The sequence below is a fragment of the Dunckerocampus dactyliophorus genome, chromosome 10, assembly GCF_027744805.1.
Source record: "Dunckerocampus dactyliophorus isolate RoL2022-P2 chromosome 10, RoL_Ddac_1.1, whole genome shotgun sequence".
NCBI lineage: Eukaryota > Metazoa > Chordata > Actinopteri > Syngnathiformes > Syngnathidae > Dunckerocampus > Dunckerocampus dactyliophorus.
The window spans coordinates 11,321,432-11,340,197 of record NC_072828.1 but is presented as its reverse complement, the minus strand read 5'-3'; the positions used below and the strand labels follow the sequence as shown (position 1 = coordinate 11,340,197).

General features: G+C 44.9%; 1 protein-coding gene across 1 annotated transcript; it reads left to right on the top strand.

The window, feature by feature from the left end:
* Window positions 1–403: 403 nt before the first annotated feature.
* Window positions 404–17,275, top strand: LOC129189055 (histamine H3 receptor). Its single transcript, XM_054790330.1, has 3 exons — window positions 404–895; window positions 1,197–1,363; window positions 8,872–17,275. Exons 1-3 carry the CDS (start codon window positions 664–666, stop codon window positions 9,727–9,729), a joined length of 1,257 nt encoding a protein of 418 aa, XP_054646305.1. The 5' UTR covers window positions 404–663; the 3' UTR covers window positions 9,730–17,275.
* Window positions 17,276–18,766: the final 1,491 nt, after the last annotated feature.

Sequence of the window (18,766 nt, the reverse complement as noted above, 5' to 3'; positions counted from 1 at the left end):
ATCTCTCCATCTCGATACAGGAGATGTCCTTCGCTTTCTAAAAATGTGGCCCACTCAGAACAATTTATTTGAACATCCCTCCAACAAAGCATTCCTGTTACTCACCAAAACATAAGGGAGGGCAGCAAGCGGGTCAAAGAGGCAGCAGGTGAAGTGAAGCATCTCCAGGGAGGACACTCACAAGGCGGTGATGAATGGTGTCCATACTCCATTGACTGCAAGGCATCAATACAATAATGTTACTATGTACATCTGCTATGCAGTCGTGACCTTGGTGCACAGGTTGCGGAGCGACTTTTATTGTGAAGGTCTAACCGGACGTGAAGTGTGGTGGCAAAAATGTGTGGAAATTGACAGAAGCCAAAAGAAGCGTGCGCTCCCACCTTATGCGCACCCTCATTGACGGCGCGCGCCACACGGGAGTAGCTCCAGCGTGCATGAGGTTTCTTTTTTCTTTTTTTTTTCTTTTTTTCATTCCCCAAACTTAAACAAAGTCCTAAATGATGGAGGAGCGTCTGAGGCGCGGGTCCTTCATCAGATTTGGGAAGCTGGGTCAAGAGCAGCGCGTCGCCCGGGCGCGTCATTGAACTTGCTGGGCGTCTTTTTTTTCTTTTCTTCCGGTGCGCCACACACGTCCACGATGCTTGGGGCGCCCCACTAACAATGGGCGTGTCGGAGTCTAACTCCAGCGGAAACTTGACCCTGGCGGTGTCCGAGGCGGGCACGGTGCTCCCGGGCTACCTGGCGCTGATGGTGTCCGTGCTGATGGTGACACTGGTGGTCACAGTGGTGGCGGGCAATGCGCTGGTCATCTTGGCTTTCATTGTGGATAAAACCCTGAGAACTCAGAGCAACTACTTCTTTCTCAATCTGGCCATATCTGATTTCCTAGTGGGTGAGTGCTTCTTTGTCTCTCCAGCTCACATTTTGGGTTTTTTTGCCCTCCCCTCCCCTTCAAGTCTTTTGTTCCTCCGTGCCAACCAAAAGCACCTGACTGCATTGCAATTACCTCCCAATGTACATATGTTGGGCAACAAATCTTCCAAAATAGATGGCAGCTTATGTTTTTTTGTGTGCAGAGATTCACACCCTCTTATCTGTGACTTACTCCCCCCCCACCCCTCTTAATCAAACCACTGCAGGGAATCTGATTGCATTCCCACCTCATCCCTGATGTGTTCTTTTCCCACCTGCAGGTGCCTTCTGCATCCCAGTGTACATCCCGTACAACCTGACGGGCAGGTGGATGCTGGGTAAGGGTCTCTGCAAGGTGTGGCTGGTCATGGACTACCTGCTCTGCACCGCCTCTGTCTTCAACATCGTCCTCATCAGTTACGACCGCTTCCTGTCAGTCACCAGAGCTGTGAGTACATCTAGATCTATCAAAAAAACCTGCTTTTACGAATGTAAAAACACTGATTTTGGACGGACACTGTTACAAACGGCTTGCGGTGTGAAGCATACTGAGAGGTAATATTTTCACCCTCTCAAGTCGCCCCTCCTTGCAGTGGACCGCATCTCAGAACAACGGAAACACAGCGGAACCTCTAAAGCAGAGTAAAATCCATTCTGGGACGTGGTCCCACCTCTGGGAATAATGCAAATGGAAATAATCCGTTCCAGAGTCAAGCGGGGACCATTGCAAACGTCATGACCCACCAAAAAAAAAAAAAAATCCCAAACTAACTGTGCAGGTAATTTTAAGTAACACTTTAAGTGTAAAAAGGAGTCAACCACAGTTAATGTTACGACGTTAAAACAACAAAACGCTCACTTTTTGACATTGCTAGATGTCATACAAGTGTAAAAAGAAGTTAACCACTAATAATAGTAAAACATAAAAACACTACAACACTCAGTCTTGACTTTAATCGCAAAGAGGTAATGCGGATATGATTTGTGTCGCAGTTGTGCGTCACGCGTATTGACTTTTTCACATTTTTTTCAAGTGTAAAAAGAAGTTAACCACTAATAATAGTAAAACGTAAAAACAATAAAAACACGGGGGCATGGGGCGAAGGTGATTTGCATCACAGTTCCGCCTCACTAATCTTGACTTTTTTCTGGTCATTTTTAATTGCCGCAAAGTGTAATAAGAAGTGAAGCCCTGTTAATGGTACAATACGTAAAAACTTTAAGTCTACATTCATTTTGATAACCATTGGTGACAATGGAGTCTCACTCCTTTTGAATGGGAGTCTGCAAAATGTGCACAGCAAAATAAGTTAATCGTCTAACCAGTCAAAAGTTTGGAGACACCTTCTCATTCAACAGCATGAGAAATTGTCTCCAAACTTTTGACTGGTACTGTACATATTGCCAATCAAACCTTGACATTTTCTGCGACTTTTTCCTGAATATTTCCTTCAAATTCCGAATCGTACGACAACTTAAGGCTCATTGGTCATTTTAAAAAAATCATTTTTTCTTTTTCGCCTTTAACCGTTCCTGCTGCCCCGGTATTAAAAATGTTCCGTTCTTACGTCATCTTCCGTGACCAGGAAGTGGCCTGCAAACAAACAAGCACAAATGTGGCGTTTTTTTTTTCCCAATGTATTACTACTTTTGTTAGAGGAATCAATTCTCTCCTTTTGCCGTGTGAGTCATGGCTGGTGCGTTTACTTGCCCCAGAATAAAAAAAATGGTACAATGCTGTCATCTTACGTCATCCATTGCAAATCAGGAAGCGGCCTGCCAGATAAGAAAAGGACAGAAAAACACAAATTTGGCACGTCACTTTTATTAGAGGAATTTTCTCTTTTTGACATCAGGATGTAACGATTCGCCAGAATAAAAAAATGAGACAAACGCGGCACTCCACATTTTGTTTTCACTTTTTATAGAGGAATTTTTGCAGTTTGAGTTGCAACGGAACCAACCAGCCCTGTCCTAGAATCCAAAATGGCACGGCCATCCTTCGTGAATTAGAATTTGCCTTAGTTAACAAACAGATGGACGAACGAACACCACTTTTTTCCGATTTTTTTAAAATACATTTTTGCAGTTTGAGTCTGCACCCTTGAATTAAAAAATGGTACAGTGCTATCACAATAGGTCATTCTTTGTGAACCAGGAAGTAACCTGCTCACAAACTCTGCAGTTCACTATTCTTTTTTTAACCAGCATGTAGGTCTGCGCTCACGGAGTGACATTATCTTTGTAAAGGCACATTTGTTGTGTATTTGCCTGCGTGACAGCGTGCAGATGTCACAGTTATGTTTCACTTCACGCTGCAGGGAGACGTCTCTTTCATTCACATGTTGGGATGAGGTTGTACGACGCTAACACTGACACACTTGAAAGTGCTGTGTGGTGTGTGTGAATGAATGGAATTCGGTGGGAGCGTTCTTGCAGTGATGCAACTCAGAGGTCATACAACACTTCCTGTAGCTCTGCAGAAACATTAAAACAAAAAAAAGATATAACGATATAAGATGTAAAGACATCTGATCGTCAAAATGACTTCAGATTGGGGATTACATGAAAGCTTGCTAGAAGGGTCTTTAAAAGAGATTTTTAAAGATAATTGCATCTTGATTTAACACCGCAAGGCCTGCATTAGGCATTCATGACACATGTTAACTCCAAAGTGAAGCATACTGCAGCAAGACATAAGACGATCTCTTGTGCAACCTTGAGTTTTTTATTTATTTTTATTTTTTGTGGGGAATGGTTTGCTGCACATGAATACCAAACAGCATTCTTTGTGTTGATTTGTGGATGCGTGATGCTTTAGATTTCGAATATTGAAGGTGCTTTTAATATTCATTTCAGTCAGTCACCAGCTGCTGTCTCTGACAGCGAGTTGGCCTACATTTTGGGTTTTTTAGTCTTTTTTTAATCTTTTTTTGATCTGAATGAAAAAAACATGTTCTGGCGTCAGTGTTGCATCAGTGTCAAAATGTATAGGATTGTAGCAAATTACACAGAAATTGCAGAATGGTGAGAAGCCACGATTATCATGAAATGTGGCTGATTCAGAAACAAGCAGACATGTTGATGTCAAACCAAAAAAATAAAAATCATTCTGTATTCTGCAGTCAGTGTGATAGCATTGATATTTTTTAATGCTTGGAACTCAAGGATAAATTGTTTTTATTTAAATAATATATTATTCAGTAAAAATATAATTTCAGTTACTTTTATCTTCTTATATTATATAAAATCAAAAGCAATATTGGTTGTTTATTTTCATGCAAGATTATCAAAGGCGAAATCACCTCAATGCTTGGCGACCTATAGGTATGAATGTGAGTGTGAATGGTTGTTTGTCCAAATGTGCCCTGCGATTGGCTGGCGACCAGTCCAGTGTGTACCCCCGCCCGAAGTGAGCTGGGATAGGCTCCAGCATACCCGCGACCCTAGTGAGGATAAGCGGCATAGAAAATGGATGGATGGATTGCTGTCATGTCATCCCTAACCTGCTCACAGCCACTAGGGGGCATACTGGTGTGGGATTGCTATGATGTGTTGTGATGTACTTTAGTTACCAAGCAGCAACGACAACGACAATTCTAAACTCCTTTGTAATAGGACAATTTAGAATTTGAGCATTTTTGGGGAGTTGCACTAAACTTTGACTTAGCGTAAAGCATAAAACAATTAATTTTGGACATGTGGTTTCCTTATTCTATGGATTTTTGTAGCTTTTTTTGCACACATGTATTGCAAAATGATGCATCGCTGTCGTGGATAACATCCTGCTCAAGACATGCATGGCAGAGTGTTTTGTTGTTTTTACAGAGGTTAACTTCTTTTTACACTTGTGTGACAATTAAGAACGTTTTTTATGAAATGCATGAGTCGCCTCAGCGAAACAAATAACTTTAGCCTTTTTAAATGTAAGTTTTAAAATTTCAGACCACTTTATTGTTTTTACGCTGTACCACTAACGGTGGCGAACTTTTACACTTGTATGTATCTGGATAGTGTAGGTTTTATGATTGCAACAGTTTGACTCTGGAACAGATTATTATGATTATTTGTAAATATATTTAGTCTTATGGGAAAAAATGTGCATGGAAATACAAATACCAAACAAACCATACATTTGTCAGTCAGATAAAAAATGTTAATTTGCACTTATATAATTATGTAACTGGTGTAAATGTGTTTGAAATAAATAAGCAGCGTTATATTAAGTTAAAAAAGTCCATCCATCCATCCATCGTCTTCCGCTTATTCAAGATCGGGTCGCTGGGGCAGCAGCCTAAGCAGCCCAGACTTCCCTCTCCCCAGATACGGAGAGATCCCGGATCCCGAGGTGTTCCCAGGTCAGTTGATAGACATAGTCTCTCCAACGTGTCCTGGGTTTCCCCAAGGCCTCCTACCCGTCAGACCTGCCCTGAACACCTCCCCAGGGAGGCGTCCGTGAGGCATCCTGACCAGATGCCCAAGCCACCTCATCTGGTTCCTCTCAATGCGGAGGAATAGCGGTTCTACTCCGAGTCTCTCCCGGATGACAGTGCTTCTCACTTTATCTCTAAGGGAGAGCCTGGCCACCCTACGGGGGAAAGACATTTTGTCCCCTTGTACCCACAATGTTGTCCTTTCGGTCACTACCTGAAGTTCATGACCATAGGTGAGGGTAGGAATGTAGATTGTCCGGTAAATTGAGAGCTTTGCCTTTTGGCTCAGCTCCCTCTTCACCACAATGGACTGATGCAGAGTCCGCATCACTGCACCAATCCGCTTGTCGATCTCGCGTTCCATCCTTCCCTCGCTCGTGAACAAGGCCACAAGGGTGGAGATGGCACTCCACCCTTTTCCAAGTAAGAACCATGGACCCGGACTTGGAGGTGATGATTCTCATCCCAGCCGCTTCACACTTGGCTGTGAAACGATCCAGTGAGAGTCGCAGGTCATGGCTCGATGAAGCCAACAAGACCGCATCATCCTACAGCCACCAAACCGGAACTCCTCAACATCCTGGCTGAGCCTAGAAATTCTGTCCATGAAAGTAATGAACAGAATCTGTGATAAAGGGCTACCTTGCAGAGTCCAACCCTCACAGGCAACAGGTCCGACTTATTGCCGGCAATGCAGACCAAGCTCTGACACTGGTCATACAGGGAACACCATACTCCCGAGGTCCTCCCCACAGGATTCCTCGAGGAACACGGTCAAATGCCTTCTCCAAGTCTACAAAACAGTAGTCCACAAACACATGTAGACTGGTTGGGAAAACTCCCATGCACAATCAAGCACCCTGCCGAGAGTGTAGAGTTGGTCGACAGTGCCACGACCAGGACGAAAAGCACATTGCTCCTCCTGAATTTGTTATTGGACGTCTGTGCTATTCACAGATTGCCAATCACAAACACCATAAGCATAAGGGGGTCCACATGTGCACTTGGCACCAGGACACCCTGGGTCACAGTTTGATGATCGACTTTGTGGCCATGTTGTCACATGTTTTGGACGCTTGGGTGAAGAGAGGGGCGGAGCTGTCAACCAATCACCATATGGTGGCGAGTTGGCTCCGATAGTGAGGTAGGATGCTGGTCAGACCTGGCAGGCCCAAACGAATTGACGGTCTGCTGCAAACATCTTGCAGAGTCCCCCATCAAAAGGAGTTTCAACTCCCACCTCCAGGAGAGTTTTGACCACGTTCCAAGGGAGGCAGCCTATTTGAGTCCGAGTGGGCCATGTTCCGTGCCTCCATTGTGGAGGCAGCTGATCAGAGCAGTGGCCGTAAGGCAGTCAGTGACTTTGTGGCGGTACTCCCAGAACCCATCGATGGACATCAGCGGTGAGGGACTCCATCATGCTGAAGAAGGAGTCCTATCGAGCCTTTTTGGCCCATGGCACTCTGGAGGTAGCTGACAGGTACTGGCCAAGCGGTCTGCAGCTGTGGTGATTGCCGAGGCAAAAAACTTGGATGTCGGAAGAATTTAGGCAAGCCATGGAGAATGACTTCCGGCCAACTTTGAAAAGATTCTGGACCATCATCTTCCATCTCAGGAGGAGGAAGCAGTACACTGTCAACACTGTGTATGATGGGGATGGTCTGCTGCTGACCTCGACTCGAGATGTTGTGGACCGGTGGGAGGAATACTTCGAAGACCTCCTCAATCCCAACGACATGTCTTCCAATGAGGAAACAATGCCTGGACTCCACAGTGGACTCTCCTATCTCTGGGGCTGAGGTTGCCGAGGTGGTCAAAAAGCTCCTCGGTGGCAGGGCCCTGAGGGTGCATGAGCTCCATCCGGAGTTCCTTAAGGCCCTGGATGCTGTCTTGGTTGACACAGCTCTGCAGCATTGCATGGACATCAGGGGTGGTCCCTCTGGATTGGCAGACCGAGGTGGTGGTCCCTCTTTTTAAGAAGGGGTGTGATCACACTTTTCAGCCTTTCTGGTAAGGTCTATTCAAGGGTCCTGGAGAGGATGTTCTGCTGGATAGTTAAATCTCGGATTCAGGAGGAGCAGTGTGGTTTCCGTCCTGGTCGTGGAAGTGTGGACCAACTCTACACTCTCGGCAGGGTGCTTGAGTGTGCATGGGAGTTTTCCCAACCAGTCTACATGTGTTTGTGGACTACTGTTTTGTGGACTTGCAGAAGGCATTTTACCGTGTTCCTGGAGGAATCCTGTGGGGAAGACCTCGGGAGTGTGGGGTTCCCTGTATGACCAGTGTCAGAGCTTGGTCTGCATTACCGCCAATAAGTCGGACTCGTTTTCAGTGAGGGTTGGACTTCGCCAGAGCTGCCCTTTGTCACCGATTCTGTTCATTATTTTTGTGGACAGAATTTGTAGGCGCATTCAGGGGATTGAGGGGATCGTGGATTGTGTCACTGGTGCGGCGTTGCAGTGATGCGGACTCTGCATCGCATAGGAGGCCTCGGCAAAGACTCAGGAGATGGAGAGACTACTGTACGTCTCTCAAATAGCCTGGGAACACCTCGGGATCTGCCAGGAGGGGCTGGACAAAGTAGCTGGGGAGAGGGAAGTTTGGGCTTCCCTGCTTGGACTGCTGCCCCCGCGACTCAATCTTGGATAAGCAGAATAACATGGATGGATGGATGGATAAACACACTGCCATAGGTTAAAAAAATCCTTAATTATCACCCATTTTCATTATGTCTCTGGACAAAGGCAAAAGTAAATGTGCAAGTAACGTGTAGTTGGTTATGTCGACAACTGCTTCTGTCGACGTGGGTCAGAGTGTTGATATAAACGTGTTACACTGTTGTACATTTTATTAATAAATGCCCGAGGACAAAATATTAAACATTAAAAGTATTAAAAAAAGTGCTATGGACTACTGTAATTCAGAAAAATGAAATTACAATAAAATAAATTAAAACCTGAAAGTTCTTTTTTTCACGTTAGCCGCATGTGATGGTCTGAATCCCAATAAAGACAAGGAAATGATTAAAGCGAGGGGGCGCTCTTGGGGCTGAGAGGAGATGGAGTGATGTGGCAATGATTGACAATGATGATGATGATGAAGGAAGGAGCGTATGCATCCGGGGAAAGCAGATGTCTCTTTCACACTCTTGTGTCACGTCACTGAATGTAACTTGCAGCTTGACAGTTGCCCACCACCCCCTACCCAGCCAAAAATACCCCCCACTCGCGCTCACACACACATACACACACACACACATGTATGCACACACCGGCCATGACATGCCATGCCTCTCCCACCTCCTCTTCCTCCTTGTGACACGCAATAAGAGCATGGTGAGTGGCTTTTTATTTACGGCATCAGTCTGCTGCTTGGTGGCAGCACAATACCAACAGGGGCTCATTTGAACGTGCCACTCAGAGTGTCAGTTCGTGAGGACGCCAGCTGCTAGATTGTAATTTACTCTGTGTGTGTGTGTATGTGTTTGTGTGTAAGTCACCCCTGTGCCTCTGTTGTGACACAGGTGAAATACAGAGCACAGCGTAACATGACCCGCCAGGCTGTGTTGAAGATGGTGGCCGTGTGGGCGCTTGCCTTCCTACTCTATGGCCCTGCCATCATCTTCTGGGAGGCGCTGGTAGGCCAGAGCGTGGTGCCGGCCCATGAGTGCTACGCTGAGTTCTACTTCACCTGGTACTTCCTCCTCAGCGCCTCCACCTTCGAGTTCTTCACCCCCTTTGTGTCGGTGGCCTTCTTCAACCTGAGCATCTACTTGAACATCCATCGGCGCAACAAGAGCCTGGCGGTCTGCCCCGAGGACGCCACCAAGCCACCGAAGAGCTGCAAGAGGCAGCGAGAAGGCGTCGCCTGGTCTGTGTTTTTTGTCAAGACGCGTAAGGTGTCATGCAGCGAGCCCACCGCCATCTCTGCCGTCATCGAGGACGACGATGTCCTCTCGGCTTCCTCCAGCGGGAAACCCCATACGAGTCAGGTAGTGGCTCAGAGGGAGAAGCTCTCCCCGGCGAGAAGGAACTCCAGGCTCTTCCAGCCGTCACCGTCCATGGTGGCGCCGGGCCGCCGGGTGCAAGGATCCCGTCTCTCCAGAGACATCAAGGTCGCCAAGTCATTGGCCGTCATCGTGTGCACTTTTGGGATTTGCTGGGCGCCTTACACCCTCTTGATGATCATCCGTGCTGCCTGTAGCGGCACCTGCGTGGCCGATTACTGGTACGACATCACGTTCTGGCTGCTGTGGCTCAACTCGGCCATCAACCCGTTCTTGTACCCGCTGTGCCACAGCAGCTTCCGAAGGGCTTTCTCCAAGATCCTGTGTCCCAAGAGACAATCCATCCAGCCTCAGATAGAGGCGCAGTCTTGTTAAGAGCAAATGCTCTTGCAAACTTGACCAATGCAAAAACTGACAAACTGTGTAAAAAAAACAACAAGTTCTTGTTCTTCCATCCAAAAAATAGGAAAAGTGAGGATGCTCAAAGCACACCTTGATGGTATTATGTAATACAACAAAGATATAGAATGAGTGCATGCCTCTGCCAAGGCTGAACAACCCAAAAACCCAAAAGGAATCACATATTTGCACTACTTATCTGCTTACTTACCCGCCATGGGGTCCAACAGTCTTACAGTGGAACCCCAAAGATCAAACATAATTCAGAATTCAAAATTCAAGACAATTTTCCCTTAATAAATCCTAATTATCATCATCGTCAAGTGTATTCATGGATTCTAGGGTCAAACTGTCACTATCATAAGATTGTTATGTTATCAACTGTACAGGCAGTTTTAAGTAATATATTATTGGTTAGACGAGTAGAAAAAAAAACAAGTAAACAAAGATATATTAAAATCAAAACAAATTCAAACTACTCACCCTATAATGAACACACATGTTTAAGTGAGACCTTGTGCGTCTCGCTACCTGTCATTCAAAGACAAAACAGAAGTTACCCGCTGTATAGTAATACTTCAACACTCTAACTTGTACTCACCTTAGATGTGCAGAGGAAGAATTACTGCATCTGAGGTGACTCTCTTCACATTGCACTTTTTCACTTGCTGTGGCAGCGTCACAACCCCCCCCCCCCAAAAAAAGCCAAAGAAAGTTACATACATTCTGCATGAGGCATGTATGATAACAGTTTTACTTCAGTATTTTTGTGCATCTTTAGATAGCAGTGTTTCGCGTACATTAATTTGTTTGTGATGATCTGCCACTAATATATTTTGAACCGCCACAGATAGATTTGGCACTAGGGTTTTTTTGTTTTGTTTTGTTTTAAAGATCTGGCACCTGTTCGTCCTTGCAAACACATTACAATGGGACTCTGTGTGTAGCTTGTTCTTACAACTCTGTCCAATAGATAGTATTGGAATTCTGCTTCTTAACACACCTCAAACGTGCATACCACAACTGACTTGGTCACACATTATAACGCATCTGTTCATTAATGTAGTGAGATATTCAACGTAAAAGGATCCCTGACATGATTCATCAACTTTGCTTAAATATGTTGTATATTGTTTATAATTAGTTAATTTAATTTAATTAAATTCTTCTTCTTCTTTTCCTTTCGGCTTTTCCCTTCAGGGGTCGCCACAGCCAATCAATTGCCTCCATCTAACCCTGTCTTCTGCATCCTCTTCTCTCACACCAACTACCTTCATGTCCTCTTTCACTACATCCATAAACCTCCTCTTTGGTCTTCCTCTAGGCCTCCTGCCCGGCAGTTCCAAACTCAGCATCCTTGTACCTACAGAATATATTCCCTATCTCTCCTCTGGACATGTCCAAACCATCTCAGTCTGGCCTCTCTGACTTTATCTCCAAAACCTCTAACATGTGCTGTCCCTCTGATGTACTCATTCCTGATCCGATCCTTCCTGGTCACTCCCAGAGAAAACCTCAGCATCTTCATCTCTGCTACCTCCAGCTCTGTCTCCTGTCTTTTCCTCATTGACACTGTCTCTAGACCAAACAACATCACTGGTCTCACCACAGTTTTGTACACCTTTCCTTTCATTTTAGCTGAAACTCTTCTATCACACATCACACCTGACACTTTTCTCCACCCGTACCATCCTGACTGTACACGCTTCTTCACCTCTTTTCCACAGTCTGTCCATCACCATAGCGAACAAGAAGGGGCTCAGAGCTGATCCCTGATGCAGTCCCACCTCCACCTTGAACTCCTCTGTCACACCTACAGCACACCTCACCACTGTCTTACAGTCCTCATACATGTCCTGCACCGCTCTAACATACTTCTCTGCCACTCCAGACTTCCTCATACAATACCACAGTTCCTCTCTGGGCACCCTGTCATAAGCTTTCTCCAGATCTACAAAACACAATGCAGCTCCGTCTGGCCTTCTCTGTACTTCTCTATCAACATCCTCAAAGCAAATACTGCCTTTGTAGTACTCTTTTTTGGCATGAAACCATACTGCTGCTCACAAATGCTCACTTCTGCCCTTAGTTTAGCTTCAACTACTCTTTCCCATAACTTCATGGTATGGCTCATGAGCTTTATTCCTCTGTAGTTGCCACAGCTCTGCACATCTCCCTTGTTCCTAAAAATGGGCACCAGCACACGTCTCCTCCATTCCTCAGGCATCTTTTCATTATCAAAGATCCTGTTGAACAACTCAGTCAGAAACTCTACTGCCACCTCTCCTAGACACTTCCAAACCTCTACAGGTATATCATCAGGACCGACGGCCTTTCCACTCTTCATCCTCTTCAATGCCCTCCTCACTTCATCCTGACTAATCTTTGCTACTTCCTGGTCCACAAAAGTCACCTCTTCTAGTCTTTGTTCTCTCCCATTTTCCACGTTCATCAGCTCTTCAAAGTACTCTTTGCATCTTCCCATCACACTACTGGCACTTGTCAATAGACTTCCATCCCTATCCTTAATCACCCTAACCTGCTGCACGTCCTTCCCTTCTCTGTGTCTCTGTCTTGCCAACCTGTATAGATCAGTCTATCCCTCCTTACTATCCAACCTCACATGCAAGTCATCATAAGCCCCTTGTTTGGCCTTTGCTACCTCTACTTTCACCTTACGCTGCATCTCCCTGTACTCCTGTCTACTCACCTCAGTCCTCTCAGTGTCCCACTTCTTCTTAGCTAACCTCTTTCTCTGTATACACTCCTGTACCTCCTCATTCCACCACCAAGTCTCCTTGTCTACTCAAGGTACTCTACTACTTGTCTCCCTGATCACATTAGCTGTAGTTGTCCAGTCATTTGGAAGCGCCTCCTGACCCCTCAGAGCCTGTCTTAACTCCTTCCTAAAAGTCATGCAACACTCTTCCTTTTTCAGCTTCCACCATTTCGTCCTCTGCTCTGTCTTTGTCCTCTTAAATAAAATAAAATAAATTAATTCATATAGTTCTACATTATTCGAATAGTAAATTTGCAGTAAATTTTATAGGTCATGGCGCTAGCCATGATGAACTAGCGCTCACGGTTAAGCCTCATTTCCGGAAGTGACATCATCGGAGCAATATCACTCAGGTCAACAAACATGGCGGTGAATGAGACGGAGGATGTTTACAGTGATTATAGGGAAGATTTAGGCAACGTGATGTGTCAATAGTTTTCCAGGAGGAGGAAACATTTGGAGATGAAATAGAGAACTTGCAGAACATGGACTTAAGCCTTAGAACATGGAGATGAAACCTTCAAAACACAGAATGGTAAGTGTAAATTAGTTTGGAGTTGCTTATCCTTCAATTATTGTTTTAAATTGGCTTCTTAATAAAGCCTAAATGGGGTTTTATAGCCTGTTTTATTATACATGTGGCCGTGCGTTTTTGCAGCCTTGTCGCTATCGTGGAATACTGTGAACAGTGTAAACAAGACATGACGTAGTGGTCGTTCTTCGTTGTCTTGTTTTTTTTCCCGTGTACCGGCGGAATAGCATCCTTTTTCAAAATGCGTTTATACCGTAATTTCAAGCCAAATGCTTCTTGTAAAGGTGTTCCTTCGAAGCAGTCATCGGTGAAATGATCTGCAAACAGCAGAAAGAACTCGAGGTGGGCGTCCATCCGTATCTCGTTCTGTGCACTTGCTTCGTCTTAAACCTTCCTCTTTTGGAAAAGAAAACAAACTCACAGTATCACTTGGATTCTATGAACATCCAGCAGCAACTAGCATTTTGGCATGATTACTATTTTGATGAAAAATATACTGAACCAAGTCGACAATCTACCTTGAGAAGTGTTTATTTACTCTGCTTTAGCTGAGGGGTGTTGCCTCGATGACAACGACACTTCTGGAAATGAGGCTGAGCTGCGAGCTAGTTTGTTATGGCTGGCACCCTGAACTATAAATGTAATTTTTGCGAATTTAATGTTTGCTTTCAAAAATTGAACAATGTAGAACATAATTACAAACGATATATACCACATTTAAGCAAAGTTGATGAATCATGACAGGGACACTTTAAAATCAGTGCACACTTACATACAGTAGAGCCCAGGAAACATCATGAATGTTTTTTTAATCGCCCATGCATGTTACGAGGCGCATGCTTGAAATGAAATCAACACCCGTAAGTTAATAACTTCATGTTCTGCTGTTAAATAATGTCTTATGACACAAACCAAAAACCAGTCCACACAAAACACTGAGTCTGAGTTTTTAAAAATCTCTCACTCTGGCCGGAGTTTTGCGTCATGGCCAATTATTGTTGCCATTAGATGATGCGACCCTATGCCATACGGTACATATATTGCAGTCATGTGGGAAAGACTGGATGTTTTTTTCCCAAAATTCTGGGTCTTGTACAACTTTTATGCACATTGGAATTTTGAGGTTCCACTGTAATTTGGATTTTTTTGGAAAAATCTTGAATTTGAACATTAGTTTTGCGCAAGATTTATGTAGAAATCGAGGCTAAGTGTATAAGAAAGTGAAGAAAAGTTGTCCTGCTAACAAACAACCACACCCACCTTGGCGGAGGTAAAATCGTGGGACTCTTACGGCGCCTTAAAAGTAAAAAAAAAAGGTACAATCACTGTCAGTGAAAGCGTATTCATGATATTTGTTGATGTGGAAATGCATGCGAACGTTCACAGACAATCTCCCTGTGCATTAAGCCTTCCAACCACTGTGTGTGTCTAACTAAGTGATGACAATAATTCAGTCGAAGATGTTTTACATTTTTAATATCCCCAGCGGACGGCACAATTTGTCTCCTCAGTATGGAATACTGTGTGGCCCGTAAGGAAAATATTTGGAACACATGGGAGCTTGTCACCAGGCAGCAATATAATGATGAATGTGGAGTGTCAAACACTGAAGAGCTCAAAAGAAAGTAGCTCACTTTTGTTTCCTCAATATTGAATGTCCGTCTTTATTTCCTTTCCGCCGCAGTGATGTTTTCTGGTTTGATGTGAAAAGTTGGCCGAGGTGAAACCCGCCAACGCTAAAAATCTGCACTTAATAAGGCCGTTGTCTCCTTGGCGACGCTCCAAATGTACAGCACAATAGCAAACGTTGCTGGGGGCAACGTTTTTTTTTGTACAAAAAAGAAAATATATACCTATGCTAACTCAATGTTTAAATAGTTGTGTTCTTTCAATGCAGTAAGTATTATTCAAAGACTTGACTTGTTTCTACCACCCCCACAAAACAGCGCTTGACTACTTTGTACCTTGGCGATGAATGTGTGTCTGTGTAAGTAGCCAAAGAAAAAATAAAGACAAGACTGACTACAAGAGTGGACGCTTGGAAGGAGTATATTTTCTCATCAAGAACGGGACATTACCTGACATTTAGCAGGCTAGCTAGCTTATCTTAGCAAAAATAGGCTGCGGTCTGCAGTTCTTTTTATATTTGTTAGTAGTGAAGAAAAAAAGGTTCAAAATCACATGAAAAAAAGCTTTCAAACAGTACATTTTGAGTTGAAATAACTTACATGTTAGCAAAATCATTCAACGTTAACCTGACATTCAGCCGACTAGCATAACCTCAATTCCACATGACTTTTTTTTTATTTTTAAGTAATGAACAAATACATGTTTTAAATTGCCCCAAAAGTTTTACACTTTGAAAGAAGACAGACTGCACAATTACTCAAATGGTAGCAATACCATTACAAAGCTTCCAGAAGGCCCTGGTTAGCTTATCTTAACATTTAGCTAAATTGATCTGAAGTAAAAATGATCGGATTTTTTTAAAAGATAGAGGAGTTCGTAGGCCTCTTCGGTGGAATCCTCCCATGGGACGTGAGGAGGAGATTAGCTGCTTGCCAATATCAACTAGCATCTTCCAATCCCACGCCATGGCTAGCTGTCCAGTTTCTGGTTTGGTAGCGGGATGGTGAGGCTATTTCTGTCTCTAATGAATGTTGGCACAGAGATGGAATTGGCAGCTCTCAAGGGCAAGGAGTTGATGGTGTTCCTCTTGCTCTCAAGGGCTGCTGCCAGACTCTTGAGGACCTGATTGTGGTGTAGCCGCCTTGTGTGAGGCTGGTCCTATAGCTGGTCAAGATGTGTTTGAGAGTCACTGAATTTGGGCAGAGGGCGCAGGTTGGGTCCTTGCCATACCACCGGTGAAGGTTTTTTGGGGATGGGAGCATATTATATGTAGCTCTTATGGTGAAAATGATGTTTCTTGCTTCCATTCCATTACATTCCTTGCCTCCACATGAGCTTTCTCCTCTCCATGCCTTCCCACCTCATCCATTGTCCCTGCTTTGCAAGAGAGACAACCTTTGTGCTTCTTCCAGCCTCCTCCTGACAGCGCACCTCCTCTCCCACCATTTTCCTCTTGTGTGAGGCTGAAGCTTTGTGCCAAGTTGGTTTATTCACTGCAACACCAAATCTTCTTCTTCCCAGCTGGACATGCCCCACAATGTCATTGTGCTTCAGGGCTGACATAGCGTGCTGCACTCCGTCGGATGGTGTCCATTTCCTCCCCGTTAACAGAGGTGGTACAGCATTGCTGACGGTCTGATCTCTGGAGTCCTATAATGTCATCTGTAGTCTCACTTTAGAGCACTTGTATCCTTCAGTGAGGCTTGTGATAGGTAGTTCAAGGACTCCTTTGCCGTAGATGCCAATGTTGGTCAGACAGTGTAGGACCCCAAGCCACTTCTTCACATACATACAGTAGGTTCTCTCCATCTTCTCCCCTGTTGTTATTGGGACCTTGTACATCGTGAGTGGCCACATTACCCTAGGGAGAAGTCCAAATTGCAGGCACCAAAGTTTGAGCTTCCCTGGCATCATTGTCTTGTTGATGGTGTCCAGTCTGGTGGTGATGTCCTGCCTTAGTACATGCACCTGATCTTTGTCCCTTAGGCTTGCATTGTACCATCTGCCCAGGCTTTTGACGGGTTGCTCTGACACAATCGCTATTAGGTCGTCACCAATGCAGAACCTCACATTCTCAAGCTCTCCCTTGACTATTGAGATGCTTTGTGACTTATTCGGCTTGATTTTCATCTGGTGGTCATGTCATCCATGGATGCTCGGATAGGTGGAAGGCGGGTTCCGTTTTTTGTTCGCTCGCCTCCCACTACCCATCCAGAGGTCCTGATGATGATTTCTATGGCCATTGTGAATGCCAGGGGTGAGACTGTGCAGCCTGCCATGATGACTACTTGTAGACGCTGCCTTGATGTTGTGTAGTGGGCTGTTGTGAAGCACAGTTGCAGGTCTTCAAAGTAGGCTTTCACTAGAGCAGCGATGGATAATGGAACGTGGAAGAAGTTGAAGGATTCCCAGAGGAGGTTGTATGTATGTAACCTCGAGGAAGGTTACATGGAGGTCTCTTGTGTCCTTCTTCGCCATTTGGATATGGCGCCAGATCATACTGGTATCCTCCAAGCAACCAGAGAACCCTGGGATGCCGGCCTTCTGTATAGATGTATCAATGTACTTGTTCTTCTCCAGATAAGTGGGCAGTCTGTGTGCTATCACGCTGAAAAAGATTTTCCTTTCAACGTTGAGAAGGGAGATTGGCTGATATCTGCTGCATCTTTCTCTTTGGGAATTAGCACGCCTCCAGCCGTTCGCCACGCCTTTTGCCATACTCATGCTCATGATCATACTCATGAGCCTCCACAGATAGCGTAGAAGATCTGGTGCGTTCTTATACAGCACTCCATTTAGTCCTGGGTCTGATGTCGATCTTGCGCGCCGTACTATGTTCTCTACTTCCTTCCATTTTGGAGGGCCAGTCTCCAGATGGAATTCAGGAGGTTGAATCGGTGGGATATCATGTGGGATGACGAGTTGTTCGTGCCTTTTCATGTCATGGTGGGCCTTTTCCAAATGTTCTTCCGGTTGTTGCTTTGGAGTTTTGAGGCTTCCTCTTTTTTCCTCAGCAAAGAGATCCTTGACAAACTTGAAAGGGTTTTTATAAAACCGTGTTCTTGTGTGTTCCTTCCTCTTTCGCACTTTGCTCAAGTTCTCTGCTATTCGTAAGGTCGCCAACCGAGATTTGATGTCTCTCTGGAGAAATGTGAGACCATCACTGGCTGCATCAAAGGCCTTCTTCCACTGCTTTCTCAGCTGCCTTCTCTCTCTGATCAGTCTTTCGATGTCTTGCTGTCTCCTGGATTCGACTGGTGTTGGTGTTACTTGATTGCTTTTCCCTATGTTAACTCCAAAGCGTTCTTCTCCATACTGCTAGATTATGTCTCTTTTTCTCTGCTGTGCCCCCTTGTTGTTCCAGGAATTTTGTCAGATCATTGTTAACTGTTTCACACTCACTCTTTTCAATAGCTTTGGGCTACTTCACACTCAGTCTGTGCCCTTTGATCTTACCCTCCTTAGGAGGTTTCTGTGGCTGGGAGGTTTCCTCCACCGACATTCCTGTGCTTGTACTATCCTCCTCAGTGACAAGGGTGCTGATGCTCTGTGAACTTTGGTTTTTGTCCCATCGCTGTGCTTCAATCGACTGATTTGACTGGTTGCTTCGTAGGAAGTACTGGTCAATGCGAGGCCCTTGTCTCTGCTCTCTCAAGCACCCTCTCTTTCCTTGTTGGGTCCTCAACTCCCTGAATGATGTCATCTTCGCCCAGCCACAAGTGCACACCTGAAGTGAGTGCCCTGCTGCTGTCCTTTGTTGACTTTCTGTAGCAATTAGCGGGTATCTCCAATAAACTGACACAGCTTTGGAGATTGTCCTCATGGGGAGCTAGCCCATGACAGCCCCTGTCGGGAATATTTCCTCCTGTTTCCTCCTTTCCTCCTGATTCCTCCTCGGTCTCTCCAAGCCGTCTCACATAGTCTTTCCCATGTTGTCAGCTGTCTTTTCACAGCACTCACTGGACTTGTCCAGATACAATGTTAAATACACAGGACTTGATGGAAATGTCCTTTGTGCCAATAGATGGTAATCACATGAGGCGTGGATGTTGAGAGTGGTGTGGATTACCTTT

Bases quoted from the DNA above. Each gene is read 5' to 3' on its own strand.
- LOC129189055 (XM_054790330.1), top strand. From the start codon at position 664: ATGGGCGTGTCGGAGTCTAACTCCAGCGGAAACTTGACCCTGGCGGTG. The intron at 896-1,196 runs GTGAGTGCTTCT...TCCCACCTGCAG, and splicing joins CATATCTGATTTCCTAGTGG to GTGCCTTCTGCATCCCAGTG. The intron at 1,364-8,871 runs GTGAGTACATCT...GTTGTGACACAG, and splicing joins TCCTGTCAGTCACCAGAGCT to GTGAAATACAGAGCACAGCG.